This window comes from Mustelus asterias, chromosome 5 (assembly GCF_964213995.1).
Source record: "Mustelus asterias chromosome 5, sMusAst1.hap1.1, whole genome shotgun sequence".
In the NCBI taxonomy this organism is placed as follows: Eukaryota; Metazoa; Chordata; class Chondrichthyes; order Carcharhiniformes; family Triakidae; genus Mustelus; species Mustelus asterias.
Genome location: NC_135805.1, coordinates 116197633 through 116217121, shown reverse-complemented (window position 1 = coordinate 116217121; position 19489 = coordinate 116197633). Strand labels below are relative to the sequence as shown.

Sequence of the window (19489 nt, the reverse complement as noted above, 5' to 3'; positions counted from 1 at the left end):
CAAGCTATTCTGCCCGGTAACAGACAATTGGGAAAAAATATATAAAGCCAAGTAGGCTCATAGCGAATTGCAGGAAACTAAAATAAACATTCAAAGAAGATGTGCAAAATGAACTCCATCAGAGCTAGGTTCTGATTACCAAGTTGTGTTGTTAAGACAAGGTTGCATGACACATTATCTGCAAAACTTAGCGTTTGATGTCAAGAGAATTAGATAACCAGATGTTTTATTCTTACCTTTACAACCCACTAAAGATATAAGAAAACTCAACAGTGCAATTTTCAGATTCCATTTATGGGCAGCTGATCGTTTACACACCTATGTTGCCATATGATATTGAGTGGGGTGATAACTTCTTTCTCTGTTCTCCGAAAGGAAAACATAAAACAATCTGCAGGGGTGTGTGCACTGTAGATATGCAAGGATTACATTGGCCACAGAACTCTGACCCTGATTTCTGCAAAGTTGGCGACACGTTGGGGGAAGGATTTTCAGAGGCTGGGCTCCAGCTCATTGGGCTGCAATTCTTTGTAGGAATAGTGCTTCAGAACAGTGCAAAACCGTTCATAAAATTTGATGAGAAAGTTTTCCACCTACCTCCACAGTGTGCGTCTTGGTGCTGATGATGAAAATCTGTCCACCAGATGCAGTCCATAGTGTGTCTTCCATTACCAGGATGATTTTCACTGGGAGGTCACTCAGCTTCAGTACTGTTGGTGAATCAGCATTCCAAGATCCATCTTCAACAGAGGAATTGAGAACAAGTAATTTAAAGAAAAGTTTCTATGTTTACATTAAAACTAGTTCAGTTCAGAACAGCAACCTTTATTTTGAATTTTTTTTCTCTTGCAATTTCCTGGACTAAGACACAATAAGACAGCATTTTGTGAATTTTTCTACGGTCCTCTTCGGTGCCAAATTCTTCTTTGCAGTCGAGTTGATTACCATTTTCATTTTAAATCTTCCTCAAGTTAGAATCATTTTGTTCACCACATTAGTATTAGAAACAAAAGAAGAAGGCTTTTAACAAAAACAGAAAATGCTGGAAAATCTCAGCAGGTCTGACAGCATCTGTGGAGAGAGAATGGAGCTAACGTTTCGAGTCAGGATGACCTTCAGAGGGTCATCCGGATTCAAAACGTTGGCTTTATTCTCGCTCCACAGATGCTGTCAGACCAGCTGAGATTTTCCAGCATTTTTTGTTGTTTCAGATTCTAGCATCCGCAATAATTTGCTTTTATATAAAGCCTTTAACTTTTCTGTAAGCAATCGTTAAAACTAAAATATACAAATTAATAACAGCTCCAACAAATAGCAGCACATGTAAAATATAGCACTTGCTACGATCACAGAGACCGAAAAAAATTGAATTTCCAGCAACTAACTGAAAGGATCACGCAAGACTTTTACTCTAGCAAACTTAAAACAATAGTGACCAAACACTATTTCTGTAGGCAATCTATACTGTAAACTGATAGAAAAGTTTCCCATTAACTTTTAAAACAACTGAAAATTCTCCTTCAGTTTATTCTGTCTCTTAATTGGATACTTTATTTACCAGGAGTCAGTCCATGATGATTTTTAACAGCCAAGGCCTTGCTTCCTTTCTTTCCCTTTCTGAGCTGGGAAACTCCTGATCACACAACTGACTTTGACGATAAGGGATAAATGAGAGGATTTTTCCCTCGAGCCAAAGCTGGGCAAATCTTTGTTTCAACCCTCACAATCTTGATCTTTTCAATCTGAGTTCTCACCTGCATTCTGCATGGTGAATAATATAAACTTGCTGCCTCGCTCTCTCAGGTTCTTGCAGACTGATCATGTATGCAAAGGTATAAAATTCATAGGAAAAATTCATAGCCCATCTCCATGTAAACATGAATCACATGAGCCTTGTATCCAAGTAGAAATGCTAATTAGCCATACTCTAGACCGTCAATTCCATTCTACATTGTAATTAAATAGACAGTTACAAGTATAACTAAACCTGACATCCCAAACATTTCCCTGGAAATTGGAAACAAAGGACAGAATTTTACATATAAAGTTCAGGCTCATGCCAGACCTGGAAGCACAAAAGATCATGTGAGAAGATGTTGAACACATGTCCTTACTCATCCCACCCTCATGTAATATTTCCGGCAGTGGGCAGGCTCAAGTCACAAGAAACCAAGAAACCAACTTAAAATAATTTATCAGCAATTGACGTTATATGTTGCCCATCTCTGCACTGAGAGGCCTTTCCAGTTGATGGGCAGGTTGACTAGCAAGGCAGCCTTTATGTTTTAAGGTGCAACCTTGATCCAGGGCAGGATGAAAGGTTAGGTCTTAAATAAATCACATTAGACCATAAGACCATAAGACATAGGAGCGGAAGTAAGGCCATTCGGCCCATCGAGTCCACTCCACCATTCAATCATGGTTGATTTCAACTCCATTTACCCGCTCTCTCCCCATAGCCCTTAATTCCTCAAGAAATCAAGAATTTATCAATTTCTGTCTTGAAGACGCTCAACGTCTCGGCCTCCACAGCCCTCTGTGGCAATGAATTCCACAGACCTACCACTCTCTGGCTGAAGAAATTTCTCCTCATCTCTGTTCTAAAGTGACTCCCTTTTATTCTAAGGCTGTGCCCCCGCGTCCTAGTCTCCCCTGCAAATGGAAACAACTTCCCTACGTCCATCCTATCTAAGCCGTTCATTATCTTGTAAGTTTCTATCAGATCTCCCCTCAACCTCCTAAACTCCAATGAATATAATCCCATGATCCTCAGACGTTCATCGTATGTCAGGCCTACCATTCCTGGGATCATCCGTGTGAATCTCCGCTGGACCCGCTCCAGTGCCAGTATGTCCTTCCTGAGGTGTGGGGCCCAAAATTGCTCACAGTACTCCAAATGGGGCCTAACCAGTGCTTTATAAAGCCTCAGAAGTACATCCCTGCTTTTGTATTCCAAGCCTCTTGAGATAAATGACAACATTACATTTGCTTTGTTAATTACGGACTCAACCTGCAAGTTTACCTTTAGAGAATCCTGGACTAGGACTCCCAAGTCCCTTTGCACTTTAGCATTATGAATTTTGTCACCGTTTAGAAAATAGTCCATGCCTCTATTCTTTTTTCCAAAGTGCAAGACCTCGCACTTGCCCACGTTGAATTTCATCAGCCACTTCTTGGACCACTCTCCTAAACTGTCTAAATCTTTCTGCAGCCTCCCCACCTCCTCAATACTACCTGCCCCTCCACCTATCTTTGTATCATCGGCAAACTTGGCCAGAATGCCCCCAGTCCCGTCATCTAGATCATTAATATATAAAGAGAACAGCTGTGGCCCCAACACTGAACCCTGCGGGACATCACTTGTCACCGGTGCATTTGCGGATTGCATGTGACTGTGTTATCTAAACACCTCGTGACATAGTTTTGACACTGCTATTTATTTTTCAGGGTCTGCAGCTCCCTGAGACAGCTCCACAGTGGCTGTCTCCTTGAGGGAGCACATTGGAAGCGCCAGTCGGTACCCGCCCTCTTCCAACCCTCCATGGCAGTGCTCAGCCTCTCACATAGTGCATTTCACCCTGGATCGCTGTTAATTGGTCAGTCAACGTGAAATTGCGCTCTGGAGCCGATCACAGCCAGGACTACATTTCATGACCACTTCTGAGCCTGCCAAGTGTGCATGCACAACGGGCAAAATAAATGCCCAACTGTCCATCCATTGTCAGCACAGCTGCTCTGGTTGCAGTTTACAGGTGTAAACATCTTGCACCCTTTACCCAGTAAATCAATCTGGCTTCTCCTTTAACCTTTTAACAACTGAACCAGCCCAGACCTGGTGTCGGGCAGAATGCAGAATAAATTACTTGATTCCCTTTATTGCTCCATTTTACTGTAAATTAAAGAGACAATCCCAAAACATATTAATCTTACAAACTTCATATTTGTAACACACTTAAGTTGCCAGTTCTGAGGCAAGCTTTAAAAACTATGGAAAGAATTACAAACTACATTCAAAAACTATTCGAAGGGCGGCACGGTGGCACAGTGGTTAGCACTACTGCCTCACAGCACCAGGAACCTGAGTTCGATTCGTGGCCTGGGTCACCGTCTGTGTGGAGTTTGCACGTTCTTCCTGTGTCTGCGTGGGTTTCCTCCGGGTGCTCCGGTTTCCTCCCACAGTCCAAACATGTGCAGGTTAGGTGCATTGGCCATGCGAAATTCTCCCTCGGTGTACCCGAACAGGCGCCGGAGTGTGGCGACTTGGGGATTTTCACAGTAACTTCATTGCTGTATGAATGTAAGCCTACTTATGACGAATAAATAAACTTTAAACTTTTATTCCTTTTGTAAATCAAACCCTACATTGTTGACAGTGGAGTAAACAGGTGAATTATTTTATTTGTTTATTAGCTTCTGTTTAGATTTTGTAGCAATAGGATTCTGTTTGTGATATCAGATTATTCTCCACATGCATAGTCACTTGAAGGGGTTAATAGTATTGAACGGCAGCGCAGACATTTGTCAGAATAACATTTTTTTCCAATCCATTGTAAACCACAAATTAAATATGGCAACTTTTACATACTTAGATTTCAAACCGCAATGAAATCCACATAAATTTTATAAGTTATGGGAAGTAGATTTAACTAAAAGCTTATTCTTCCTTGTAATAGTCATAGTCCATCAAAAGTGCAGAATGTATACCATAAACCATTTCTATTTTCTAATTTTCAATATTTTGCATTCTCTGTGGTGAATATTACATTCTTATATTGCTTCTTTTGTAAAACAAAACTTCCACATATTCAACTGTTCCTCCAGTTAGTTGTGATTGTGCAGGAGATCCAATGTAGAGTAAATTCTATTGTACCATGTGGTGATCTCTAAGTGATGCTTGTTAATTCTGTAGAGTTGCAAGTTTGTAACAGAAGATAGACGTGGATGCACACACAATGGGCAAACCCACAATGGAACAGATGCACTTGCAATAGTGAGAGTTGGGGGCAGGCAGTGGAACCCAATTGATTCAGCTTTGAGGTGCTTTTTAACTCACTCATGGCATTAGAAATTCCCCCTAAGCAGAGTGCAGGCATGATGATGGCCAGCGCCTGTCACTGGAAGGATTTTGAGTTAAAGAAACCTTGGCATGGATCAGGTCAGCTGAATACTACATCGATTCATGAGGCTTCAGCAACCATAGAAACTGAAGTGAGATGTGAGAAGGCTGCCCCCATACCCTCCTTGCCCCATTCTCTAACTCTTCCCTGGAGAGCCTGATGTGTGCTGAGAGGCTACAGTGAAATGCTAAGATAAGCAAAATACTGCGGATGCTGGAATCTGAAACAAGAACAGAGAATTCGGAAAAGATTCAGGGCTGGCAGCATTAGTATGGGGAGAAAGCAGAGTTAACATTCTGAGTCTGTTTGACTCTTCATCAGAACTAAAGAGAGGAAGAATGTGTTAAATATTAAACTGTAGTTAGGAAAGATTGCAACAAGATGTAGCAACTTTATTAACAAAAGACAGATGGCCTGGTGTGAGATTTGTTGGAAGGGAGAGTTGTTGCAGTGGGACAATGTATGAGATTTTTAAATAAAGGACTTTAAGATGGAAGAGAAAGGTCACAGTCTAAAGTTGTTGACCTCAATGTTGAGTCTTGAGGGCTGTAACATGCCCAACTGGAAAATTAGATGTTGCTCCTCCAGCTTGTGGAACATTGAAGCATTGCAGCAGGCCAAGGATGGACATGTGGACATGAGAGCAAGGTGGCAAGCAACAAGAAGTTTGGGGTCATGCTTGCGGACTGAGTAAACATGTTCTGCTGCTTGCTGTAGATAGGGGAGGGAAGGAGAGAGGCCAGCATCTCAAACCATACAGGCATAGATTGAAGTGGCCCAGGAAGTGAGCAGACAGGAGTGCCAGTTTGGAACTGTATATAGTGCCACGAGGTTCAATAATCGCATAAGGGCAGGAAAGATGAGTGACATCCCACTTTCCGCTGCCAACCATCACCTTCTGACTTCAGCAGCATCCACCTGCACAGCAATCTGCTGATCACACACCTTGCAGCTACACCTATTTCTCTCTCTCTCTTGAAGCATCTCCTTACATCCCCATCTAAACAGCCAACACCGACAGTGACCATCATATTTCACACCAATGCCTCGCAGTCACCCTCCAGCAATGTCATTGCTCCATCTCCATACAATCCATTTCTCATGCACGTAAATCTGCTTTCTCTCCTTTCAGGAGAGAGTGCACAACTCCAGGGAGAGAAGAAGAATGGGAAGTGACACTCCATTATAACTACCAAACGAGGTGATGGAGAATGGGAGGATCCCAGATACCTGGGGACAGATTAAACACACTAGACAGATAACAATCATTAATGTCGATCTGCTATCATTATCAAATGAAACATGAACATCTGCACAACGGTGATGCTTTACCTTTTCTCTATGTCAGTTCTGATTCACATCATTAATCTCCCAAAGGTCTAGAGACAGAGAGCTGTAATGGGAGGAGGCCAGGAAGTTTGCAGAGGAGGTCGTACTCTCAGATACACACAACCCGCTGGGCACTCCAATAGAAGGCAGATAGCTGGCCATACGTTGGGGTGCTCAGGTCAAGTGGGCAGGCATTAGCTGTAAGTAGTAGGATCTCCGTTGAAGGGTGAAGGAGACTTCAAGCTCAGCAGGGGTAAATGCTGAGCCTCGGGTCACTGACGAATAGGACTATTCTGGAGCAGCAGCAGAAAATATGAGCTTCCGTCAGCATTTCCAGAGATGGTACACATGTACTTTCATGTGAAGGAACATTACCAGAATTTTTAAAAATGTATTTATGTAATCTCGGAACGTAATGAGAGCCTCTAAACAGAGTGGTTTACTAAATCACTTCAGGGAACAAGCAAATGTCAGTGATAAGGATGGTAAGTTTCCTTTTAACTGATGTCAGTTGTATATTTCCAGGTTTCTTAAACAAAAACTGAATCCAAAGTTCTCAAGCAGGCAAGGTAGTTTTGAGCTGGTATGTTCTGGATGGAAATGAATTACTGGTCCAATAGCATAACTGCCACCATACTACCTACCATACTTCAAAGTGTAATACATTTCCAGTGTGGCTGGACTGCAGGCTGAGGTCACAGTAAAATGAATAAGGCCGCAGTAGTGCCATTGGTGATGGTGCTTGCTATATAGCCAAGTCCAACCAGGGCAGCGATATATTTGGAACTCCTGTTCCAGCTCAGCAAAAATTATTTTGCTCATATTGGCCTGTGTAGCACCTACTCACATCGCACCAAGCAAAAGTTGTAGACAATGGTTTTAAAAGAACAGTTTGTTTCAATGTGAATTCATGTTTTAGAAACCACCCAACATTATCAATGGACAGCTTCCTACAGCACTCAGAGCTGCAGCCAAATAGGCAGAACACCTTCCTGAACAGCTCACTAATAGAACGGCTAAACAGGAACATAGTGGAAATGACGAATGGGGCTCACAGATTAATTGGGGACAGCACATTAAAATTTTGGAACAGGGATTTATGGTTGAAATAATTAGGCTCTTTCAAGTTTAGTTCTTTAAGGTGCAGTAAAGAATTCCGAGGAAACTTTGAGGGACTTCAGTTATGTGGAGAAGCTGGGGTTTTATTTTCTTAGAGAAGGATGAAAGGAGATTTAATAATGGTGTTCAAAATCATGAGGAGTCTGGACAGAGCAGATAGAGAGAAACTGTTCAGATTGGCAGAAGAGTTTAGAAGCAGAGGACAGGTTTAAACTGAAAAGAACCCACAGCGACATGAGGGAAAACTATTTTACACAGCAAGTGGGAAAGGATCTGGATGCACTGTTAGGGAGTGTGGTGAAGACAGCTTCAATTGCGTCTCAAAAAGGGAACTGGATAAAGACAAGGATGGAAACAATTTGCAATGCTATGGGGAAAGGGCTAGGCAGTGCGACTAGCTGAGTTGCTTTTGCAGACAGCCAGCAGGACACAACAGGCCAAATGATTTCCTTCTGAGTGATAACCATTATATGATTCTGTGAAAATAAATAAAATGCTCATACATGGTACGATACCTACTCTGATATAAACAAAAGTGATGAACAATTAAATGAATATATATATTTAGCAATAGTAGTGAAGGTAAAAGGTTATTTAGCTAGGACTGTGACTGCACAAGTAAATTATGCTCATGTGAAACAAGTAACCGTCAGGTTTGATGCAGGGAACCGAAGAAGCTCCATCCAACACCCTGTAAGAATTCCAGTGAAACCAGCTGCATCAACAAAGATCATTCTTGATAAAGAAGGTTATATGGATAACCTGAAATACAGGCCTCAATCTTAGTCGGGATAATTCCCAGCTTTGCAAAGTGATCTGGGAATGAATCCGCTCAAAATTCTGATTTTCGGTTGGGGTTGATGGGGGGTGGGCAGTGGTGTGTGTGTGTGTGTGTGTGTGTGTGGGGGGGGGGGGGGGGGGGGTGATGGCGGTGTTGACGGGTGACCCTGGGAACAGTTCGGAGCTTGACGAGTGTGCAGGTGGGCGAGATGTTCTGGCACTTTGCTGAAGGTATCAGAAAATGAATAAAACAAAAAAAAGCCTGTAAGCCCTCATCCGTCACAGCCCCTCCCCTCACACACTCTCCATCCATACTAACACATGCCACCTCAAGATCCCCAGCCATCCCCATGGCATCTTGTATCCTCCTTGCCACCCTGTTCCAATCCACCCACCTACCCATGGCCCTTCATACCCACCATGTCAACCTATGCACCTCCACTGATCACCATGGCCCCTCATATCCTCCTTGCCATCTCATACCCCCATCTCTCTTTTCCCTTATACCTTCCATGTCAACTCACCCAGAGGGAAGCCCTCGGGACTCATGCCCAGGATTAAATAAAGGTCTTAAGTGTCTATTGATTAATACACTATTTCAAAAAAATAGCTCATTGTTAAAAAAATGTAACTTCCTTAACCCCTTATAAAAACAAGCAATCATAGTCCCACTTAAAAATGTTTCTTATAATTTGGAGCTGTCAATCAAACTGTGAACTGGCAGGTACCCTGCTATGATAATTATAGGTTGTGAAGTTGGTCATGCAGAATTAATCATATAATGGTATCCCTCAGACTTATGTCAATAGAGAGGGTGAAGTAGCAACCACAGATCTTTTTACATTCCACCCTGTTTTTTTCCTTAAGTTTTAAAGTGCAGGACATTTAAATCAATTGAAAGCTTGACAGTCCTCTTAATAGTTCCAATTAGTGAATGCACTTTTTACGCACATTCATGCCTAATTTTAACAATCACAAAGGGCACGTCATCTCTCCCAGAAGCGTCCTAGGACCAGACACAGAACAGGATCTTACCTCTCCAAAAGGGTAACCACCCACCTCTCCAAAGAAATTCAGCAGCTTTAGACCTTCTCCTATCATGTCTAAAGCATACAAGTCATGTTTTGGACATCTCATGAGCTAAAATCAGGTCTGACTAGGCAGCTGCACTTCCAACATGTGTATTTGCCTCCACGAACCATGGTTGTGGACAGTAGAATCTGCCCTTACCTTCACCCCACTCCCCCCAGACCCCACCTCAACCCCACTCCCCCCCACCACCTCAACCCGATGAAATCAGGTCTTCGCCTCCGTGTTTACTAGGAGGGGGAGCCTCTCTGAGTGAGCAAAAGTTCTGGCCACAATGCTTTCTGTGTAGATGGAGGCAAGGATAAATCATTAGTGAATTACGTTAAACATAATTTGGTTTGTAACATTGAGTTGATTACTATAAAATTGGAGAGACATTTCTCCGAGTTTGTCTTTGTTGGCTGCCTATCTTCGTAACTTTGAACAAGATAGGCAAAGTTCACAAAGGTGCAAGATCTGCTCGGGTCTGTGGAGACAATGGGCTTAATCATACTGGATATTTGTATTAAAACTAACTGCAATTTTCAAATACAATTATCTCTGCCGAGAGAGCAAGTGTTAATTATCTCTTAGATTTCAGCTCAGTTTCCACAGATTTATGAGATTTATGCCTGAGTTTTAAATTTTGCTTGGGGGGGGGGGGGGGGGGGGGGGGAGGGAGCTGGAGATAAGCACAGATGAAAATTAGATGGAGAGGGTTGCATGCCTTTAAAGCAGCCCACCCAACTATGTTGATAGGGTTAGAAGGATATGTTGATAATGTGAGATGAAGATTAGTAAGAGGGATTTGTGTGGAACATAAACATCAACACAGACCTATTGGACCAAATCAATCCATTTCTGCGCTGTAATTACTTAAATGTTTAAGTGCCGGCGGAATACCAGGTACATTGACTGTACGGCTCCTCGACTGGTTGACTGGTTGACTGAATCAAACAGAATGTTCATTCGGTTGTTCTCACTGGACAGAATACAGACCGTGCTCACCCAGCCTGCGCTTTGCTTTTGCAAAACCCAAAACAAAACAGCTACTGTTAGATGTGACTCCGCAACTGGGTATGTAGATAATCCAGAGTGTGCTGATAGCTACATTAACAAGCAATTTAAGATAATCAGTCAAGCTTGTAACATGGTTTACTTACATTTGGCAGAAGCAACATGCATTAACAGACAGGGACCCATTCCAATTACCAGGGAGCTTGGGGAGCCTATAGTTCCCCGTTGTTTTCTCCATGGCAATGACTCAGCCAATCAGAGTCTATTTTCGAACCAACCTGCACCCTTTTCTCCTGCAATATAACTTGTGATAGTTTGAAATTTGGGCCTCTTGTGTTTGCCCTGATGAGTGCAAGATGAAAAGCTTTGGCAACAAGTCTCTCTTTTCAACATTTTTAAAAACATTCTGCACTACCAAATGACCATTTGCAAATACTTTGTCATATGTTTCAAAAATATTCATTTTCTGTGTTTTACTGCTTTTGCGTTTCTACATTTTCTCTGAACAGTCTTAAACATTAAAGTATTCACCATTATCCATGAATCATCCTTCCTCCCCACAACTGTCCCCAATCCCCAAACTATTTTCTCTCCACTGTTTCACAATGTGGCACATCTCTGTGGTACAGAGAAAGTGACCCATTTCCTTGCCTTTGCTAATATGGTTAAAAAAACAGGGTACAAGAACTGTTGACCTAAATTTGCCCTCAGATTTTCCTCCCCTCACTTCCATTAGTACAAAACTAAAAATGCTTTGCACCAGCGCCAGGAAAGGTGATAACGAAGGTTAATGTCTCTTACTGTTTGTGCCAAACTGCACGTCAAACTTTCTGAACTGTGTCTGATTCAGCCTTGCACTGACTAGCAAAAGAAATGTTTCCATAGGGATGAGTAAATATAATGCAACAGTGTAATTGCTGTTGAAAACCATTAGGCCAGCTACTTTTACAAATAAGAAACAAAATGGGTTCTTTTTTGAAAGTCAAGGAGCATTCATTCTACTTTTATTCTGAGGCTCATCAGTCACTCAGGGGTTTTGATGCATTTCCAGGGAAGTTTCAAATTAAGTCCCCATTGTTTCATATCTTAGCTTTACTTGTAATCTCCTGTAAGCTGTAATTTAAGCACTTTACACCATCTTTACTTTGGTAACATGATCCGACAAATCTATACCTCTAATTATGAAGGGCATGTTTGAAATTCCCTTTTCAAATTAGAGGTATAATGACACATAGTGCATGGTGTACAACCCCAACAGGAACTGAAGGACTGTGTGGTTTTAAATCTCTTTACATTCTGCTTTATGGAGAGCAGCTGGCAGAAATGGTTAGCTACATAATTACGTCCTACATCTAAACTTTTTCCAAACTACATACATTGTACTCAGCAAACCCAGCTGAAATACACCATGAGCCCTTTTGCTGAATCCTTAAATTAATTTTTCACTCTCAACAACATGACTGGAGTTGCCATTTATTCTGATGGGAATTAGTCGTCAGATATGGTAAGATTTCTGTTGGACACGTGAAAGAACAAACTTGTTTTCAAACTAAAACAATTCTTTTCCATGCTCAAGATGCAATAATGATCCTTTGAGGCAAGATACAGCAGGAGTATTAAAATTAAACTAATGAGTTTGATAATGTACTTAGGAGTAGTGCTCTAGATAGTTCTCAATACTATAACTGTCTTTGAATTGTTTTTGGCTGCCGGACCAAAAAGAACATGGAATAGCTATAAAGAGATTTTAACAATCAATACTTGGAGATACGTAAAAGAAGCTTTCAGTAGGGAGGTAAATGAACTAATGACTGTAAACAACGATGCCAGCACAAGATCTTGGGGGCGATTCTCCCAGCTGTGAGATGTAAGTGGATGCTGTTTAACAGGCTTCCTGCTGGGCACCATGGCCTCCCCACTTCTCCGGGACCCAGATTTCCTGCAGCGTCAAAAATTATTATAAATTAAAATATTTAAATCTTCATTTAAATCTGATTAGCAGCCCCGCTAGTCTCTCTCCTGTTCCTCCGGCAGGGTTTACAATAGCTCCGTTATGGTGAAATTAAAATGATGCACACAAAATGGTTACCTGGCACACAAAATGGACTTTGGGAAGGGACATTAAAAAGCACTGACTTTGGGCACAGACATTACACAAAGAGTTAAAACCTGCAGTATCTGAATTGCTGCGGGAAACTGGTCAGGCCTTGAGGCACTTTAAGACTTGAGATAAAGAGCAGACCCAGAACAATGAGTTTGATAACAAGGTCAGCCACTGATGGGGACATAAATGCATAAATGTATGTATGTCGAAACCAGTCCTTGATAGAGGACATAACTGCATGAATGTATCCATTCTATGTACAACGATGTGTTAACTGTCCATGTCCGTACCTGTCTGTTTGGAACAATGTGTTAACAGCTAATGTCCATACTGCCTATTGTCTAAAAAGTATAAAAGATGCTCAACTACCATTGTGTAGTTGAGAAGGTAGCTGCCAAGTACAGCGGAGTACCAGTGCTTTCTCCCAAAACTTTGTCCGAAATAAAACTGTTTTGTTGAACCTCCAAGTCTGACTCCGAAGTGATAAATTTCTCACAACACTCCCCATTTGCGGGGAACTGGCGGCTCGATCCCATTGAAGTGAAGGGAGGCCATGGAGGCCCCCCAGGAAGTCAGAGATAAGGGGTGAGGGTGCTCTCTGGGCACTGCCAGCCTGGAAGTGCCAGCCTGGCCCCATACTGCTCAAGGGGCAAAGTGGCAATGCCTGGGGGCACCTTTGCACTGCCCTCTGGGCATTGGACAAGTGTCAAGAGGGTGGGGGGGCCTATGGGAGGGAGATTGGTGGGCGTGGGAGGTCCCCCTGCCACTCTGCAGTTGGGATCAGTGACAGATGGGGCTGGGGGGAAGAGATTGAGGCAGGCTGGGGCAGGGGGGTGGTTGGGGCTGGCCCGGAGATGTCCAGGAGGCCAGCGATCGGGGGGTGGGTGGGTGGGGTCAGAGTGGCAGTGTTGTGGGGTCTGGTCAGCAATCAGGTTGGCCAGCATCGAGAGGCCAGCAAGGCGGGGCTACTGCGCATACGCCAATATCCAATATGACAGATCAGCGCTATGCTGCCGACCTCTCAAGCGGGAATAGGCCGGCCCACAGATTTTTATTGTGATTCATGCTAGGGCACTCTGTGATGCTCAGAGTGTGGGAGATTCAGTTTGAAAATCCTGCTGAAAAATACAGCGGGAGTTACTCCAGTTTTTATGCAAATTTGGCTCTTAGAATTTTTTTGGGAGAATCCCAGCCCTTGTGAGAGTTGGGAAACATCGGCGAGGTTTGCAACAGCTTCAGAAGAATGAGCTTCAGTCAAGGGATCTTGCCGGGGGTGGGGGGGGGGGGGGGCGCGGGGGGCGGAAGGGGGTTTGGGAGCTCCCCAGATACCTTTTTGGTGGCGGGGGTGGGGGGGTTCATAGGCGGGCAGGGCGAGTTTAACCTTTAGAGATGGCACCCCTTTCAGATTGACAGCGTTTACCATGCTCCCTGATTTCTTTTTGTCAGAGTGGCTGAATATCTGGTCGGAAAACCCAGCTGCGTATCAGGATCAATACATGCTGCTTCAGGCAGAATCTGACACTCTGACAAATTATGGGAAAATTCCACCAATAATTCTGTAACAAAGGCTAATGCCTCCTATTTCAATTGTTATTTCATTACTTTGTGTTTGGATTAGATGCAAATAGAGATAACATTTTCATGTTTCAACTGTGATCAGATTTAGTTTTCTATGATTAAACTACCCAACCCTTTCTAAACAGTGCAAACCCAACCCTGCAGAGTACATTCAGTCTGAAACACTACAATGTACAAAACATTACTGCATCTAATCTGACTTAAACATTTGCCTAGATTCCAGTTGTAGGGAATTGCTGGACATCATACAAAATGTAATTAGTCTGAGCTTCATCATTTTCAAATATATTCAATCATAGTGTCTTAGAGGTTTACAGCATGGAAACAGGCCCTTCAGCCCAACTTGTCCATGCCACCCTTTTTTTTAAACCCCTAAGCTAATCCCCAATTGCCCGCATTTGGCCCATATCCCTCTATACCCATCTTACCCATGTAACTATCTAAATGTTTTTTAAAAGACAAAATTGTACCCGCCTCTACTACTACCTCTGGCAGCTTGTTCCAGACATTCACCACCCTGTGTGTGAAAAAATTGCCCCTCTGGACACTTTTGTATCTCCCCCCTCTCACCTTAAACCTATGCCCTCTAGTTTTAGACTCCCCTACCTTTGGGAAAAGATATTGACTATCTACCTTATCTATGCCCCTCATTATTTTACAGACCTCTAAAAGGCCTCCATGGCCTCCCTCAGCCTCCTATGCTCCAGAGAAAAAAGTCCCAGTCTATCCAGCCCCTCCTTATAACTCAACCCATCAAGTCCCGGTAGCATCCTAGTAAATCTTTTCTGCACTCTTTCTAGTTCAATAATATCCTTTCTATAATAGGGTGACCAGAATTGCACACAGTATTCCAAGTGTGGCATTACCAATGTCTTGTACAACTTCAACAAGATGTCCCAACTCCTGTATTCAATGTTCTGACCGATGAAACCAAGCATGCTGAATGCCTTCTTCACCACTGGCCCAATTGATCAAGATCCCGTTGCAATTGGAGATCACTTTCTTTACTGTCCACTATGCCACCAATCTTAGTGTCATCTCAAACTTACTAACCATGCCTCCTATATTCTCATCCAAATCATTAATATAAATTACAAATAACTGTGGACCCAGCACTGAACCCTGAGGCACACCGCTGATCACAGGCCTCCAGTTTGAAAAACAACCCTCTGGCTTCTGTCAAGAAGCCAATTTTGTATCCATTTAGATACCTCACCCTGGATCCCATGAGATTTAACCTTATGCAACAACCTACAAAAGGCTACAAACCTACAATCCTATAAAATTCTAGTAAGTAATCTTTACTGTGTTGAATGTTTGACCTTTACCATGGCTGGCTGGGTAGCTGCAAGTGATGAATAATTTTGGAGCTTTACTATTTATATCAATTGACAAATAACAATGCATTTCCTTTCACATGCACACAGCCCTTACCGGATCCTCTCGCGATATTTTCAATAGTGAAACATTATTAGCAACTTCTGCTATTTAAAAGGTTAACAGAAAGTATTGCAGATCTAAATAATGTGTGTAGTGTATGAGATAATAAATCAATAACCCGCAAAAGGCCATCAAATTCAATGGTTGGCCTTATTAAGTAGAACTTTGTAAGGAATTAACCTTGTAATAGTGCACATGAATTTTTACAAACAAAATCAGATATATGATCAAAATGTACTCTCAATTTCAAACTCATTCATGAGTGTATAAAAGTTTTAATTTAAGAATGGAATGGAGGTAGAGGGAAATATTTTTCAGCATAAACATTCCTCACAATCAATATAAATAAATGTTCTACATAATTTTAAGATGGTTCCATTAAAAAAAATAGTTTCATGCCCAAGTTCTGGAATTTCCTATCAGTTAGCTGCCATTTTGAACACATACATGATGGATGTACCAGTAGCAATAAGCATTAATTTGGAAAAGTAACATTTGTTATCCATCTGGAAGCTGATCTGGAAACAGTCAGTGCTAGTTACCTCCACATTCTTATGTCCAAAGTCTCTTGATGCCTGAGGGATGGACTCCCTTTGTCAGGCTCAGTTCCTTGCAAGCAAATCTTATGAACACTCATGAACGAGTTTGAAATTGAGAGTACATTTGAATCATATAACTGATTTGGATTGGAAGAATGCATGTGCACTATTACAAGGTTTATATGCAAGATACAAGATTGGTCAAGCCCTATTCACAGTTGTGCTCCTGAATTAGCCATGAAGAGCAATGCCGTTTTAGAAAGCCATTCCTCCTGTAAAAGCAAGATCAAACCTTCACTTAAGCAAAGCCTTTTCACATATGCAAGCTATCCTAAAAGTGCACCTTAACAAATGCATTACGTGCAAAGCATAGTCGCAGTTTTTAAGTTCTGGGCAATCATAGCCAATTCAGGTACATCCTGGTGCTACAAATAGCAAATGAGAGAAAAATGGGTTTGCGGGATGAAGATTAGCCAGTGTACTTAGAGGACCAGTTGCACCTGCGATGGCATATACAAGCCAACAAGACCCTTAGATAATAAGGTGCGAAAGGCACCCAGGACCCAGACATAACAGATTTGAATGACATCACCTTTTTCCTGTTATCATAGAATCCCGATGTGGAGATGCCGGCGTTGGACTGGGGTAAACACAGTAAGGAGTCTAACAACACCAGGTTAAAGTCCAACAGGTTTATTTGGGAGCAAAGGCCACTAGCTTTCGGAGCGCTGCTCCTTCGTCAGGTGAGTGGGAGTTCTGATCACAAACAGGGCATATAAAGACACAAACTCAATTTACAGAATAATGAATAATGATTGGAATGCGAGTCTTTACAGATAATCAAGTCTTAAAGGTACAGACAATGTGAGTGGAGAGAGCATTAGCACAGGTTAAAGAGATATGTATTGTCTCCAGACAGGACAGCCAGTGAGATTTTGCAAGTCCAGGCAAGTTGTGGGAGTTACAGATAGTGTGACATGAACCCAAGATCCCGGTTGAGGCCGTCCTCGTGTGTGGAACCTGGCTATCAGTCTCTGCTCAGCGACTCTGCGCTGTCGTGTGTCGTGAAGGCCCCTTGGAGAACACTTACCCGAAGATCAGAGGCTGAATGCCCATGACCGCTGAAGTGCTCCCCCACAGGAAGAGAACAGTCTTGCCTGGTGATTGTCGAGCGGTGTTCATTCATCCGTTGTCGTAGCGTCTGCATGGTTTCCGCAATGTACCATGCCTCGGGACATCCTTTCCTGCAGCCTATCAGGTGGACAACGTTGGCCGAGTTGCAAGAGTAGGTACCGTGTACCTGATAGATGGTGTTCTCATGTGAGATGATGGCATCCGTGTCGATGATCCGGCATGTCTTGCAGAGGTTGCTGTGGCAGGGTTGTGTGGTGTTGTGGTCACTGTTCTCCTGAAGGCTGGGTAGTTTGCTGCGGACAATGGTCTGTTTGAGGTTGTGCGGTTGTTTGAAGGCAAGAAGTGGGGTGTGGGGATGGCCTTGGCGAGATGTTCGTCTTCATCAATGACATATTGAAGGCTCCGGAAGAGATGCCGTAACTTCTCCATTCCAGGGAAGTACTGGACGACGAAGGGTACTCTGTCCACCGTGTCCCGTGTGTGTCTTCTGAGGAGGTCGGTGTGGTTTTTCGCTGTGGCGCGTCAGAACTGTTGATCGAGGAGTCGTGTGCCATATCCTGTTCTTATGAGGGCATCTTTCAGCGTCTGGAGGTGTCTGTTGCGATCCTCCTCATCCGAGCAGATCCTGTGTATACGGAGGGCTTGTCCGTAGGGGATGGCTTCTTTAACATGTTTAGGGTGGAAGCTGGAGAAGTGGAGCATCGTGAGGTTATCCGTGGGCTTGTGGTACAGTGAGGTGCTCAGGTGACCGTCCTTAATGGAGATGCATGTGTCCAAGAATGCAACCGATTCCAGAGAGTAGTCCATGGTGAGTCTGATGATGGGATGGAACTTATTGATGTCATCATATCGTTGTTTCAGTGATTGTTCACCATGACACCAAAGGAAGAAAATGTCATCGATGTATCTAATGTATAGCATCGGTTGAAGGTCCTGTGCGGTGAAGAAGTCTTGTTCGAACCTGTGCATGAAGATGTTGGCATATTGAGGTGCGAATTTGGTCCCCATGGCTGTTCCGTGTGTCTGGATGAAGAACTGGTTGTTGAAGGTGAAGACATTGTGGTCCAGGATGAAGCGGATGAGTTGGAAAATTGCATCTGGAAACTACTGCAGAATGAGGCCATTCGGCCCGTCAAGTCTGCACCGACCACAATCCCACCCAGGCCCTATTCTCGTAACCCCACATATTTACCCTGCTAATCCCCTAACACTAAGGGTCAATTTAGCATGGCCAATCAACCTAACCCACACATTTTTGGACTGTGGGAGGAAACCAGAGCACTCGGAGGAAACTCACGTAGACACGGGGAGAATGTGCAAACTCCAGACAGACAGTGACCTGAGGCTGGAATTGAACCTGGGTCCTTGTCACTGTGAGGCATCAGTGCTAACCACTGTGCCACCGCACCGCCCTGTTGTTACGATTTTCCGCAATTTCAAGCAACACCAAACAATAAAACTGGGAAAAGCCGAGCATTTCAAAAAGCCGGTGCAGCTTCAAAACGCTGACAACACCAGAAAGTGTCTGACTGAAAATCAACTCTGGACATAAAGGCTCAAAGCAACAGAGTCCAGTTGTCAGGGGTGTCTTTTTGCCGATAATGGAAATGCCAGCAGTTCATAGAGAAAGAAAACCAAAAGAATCAGAGGCCATCAGACAACAGAAAAGCACCATGATTACAAAGACAGCAAAGAAACTTGTTATTATGAGGAAAGACAAGAAGATACAGACGGTGGATCTTGGTGAACTGATTTTAATGACTGATAACTCATATTGTCTGTGTTAAACTATCAGTTACATCTCCTTTGGAGACAGACTTAAAGAAACCTTAGCTGTAAAATATATTTCCTCTGAACACTTGTCAGCTCACTTCCAGCATAAAAGGCAACTTGTCATCAGGGGTTCGGTTGGGAGACAGGTAAAACCCACATAACTTCAGGGCCCAAATATCCTAAACTATTTTCATTTAAATAACGAATGAGGAAGAATCTACAGTGACATAATTGGCAGAATTCAATCCAGCCTTGCCCGCCTTCTGAGGAAGGCCTACCATATTAGTGCACCAATCAGGCACTTAAGTAGCCAACAGTGGGCCTTCCCTGGAATCAAGGACCCTGGGAGCAGAAATCTCACCCCCCAAGAGTTGCTGATCAGAGGCCAGCAGCTGTTCATTGCAGACAGTGACAACAGGAATGGTGGCATCTTCTTGCAATGCAAACACCTGAGGTCCAAGTTCAGCAAGGGATCCAGGCCACAGGTGAGT

The 19489-nt window shown here is 43.1% G+C and overlaps 1 protein-coding gene across 1 annotated transcript in view; it reads right to left on the bottom strand.

Annotated features, from left to right (window-relative positions):
- The window catches only part of arhgef10 (Rho guanine nucleotide exchange factor (GEF) 10), a 305202-nt gene that overhangs the window by 32984 nt on the left and 252729 nt on the right, over window positions 1-19489 (bottom strand). Inside the window, exon 28 of the mRNA XM_078213587.1 lies at window positions 598-740. Within this exon, the coding sequence (XP_078069713.1) occupies window positions 598-740 (143 nt within the window). The remainder of the gene's footprint in view (window positions 1-597; window positions 741-19489) is intronic.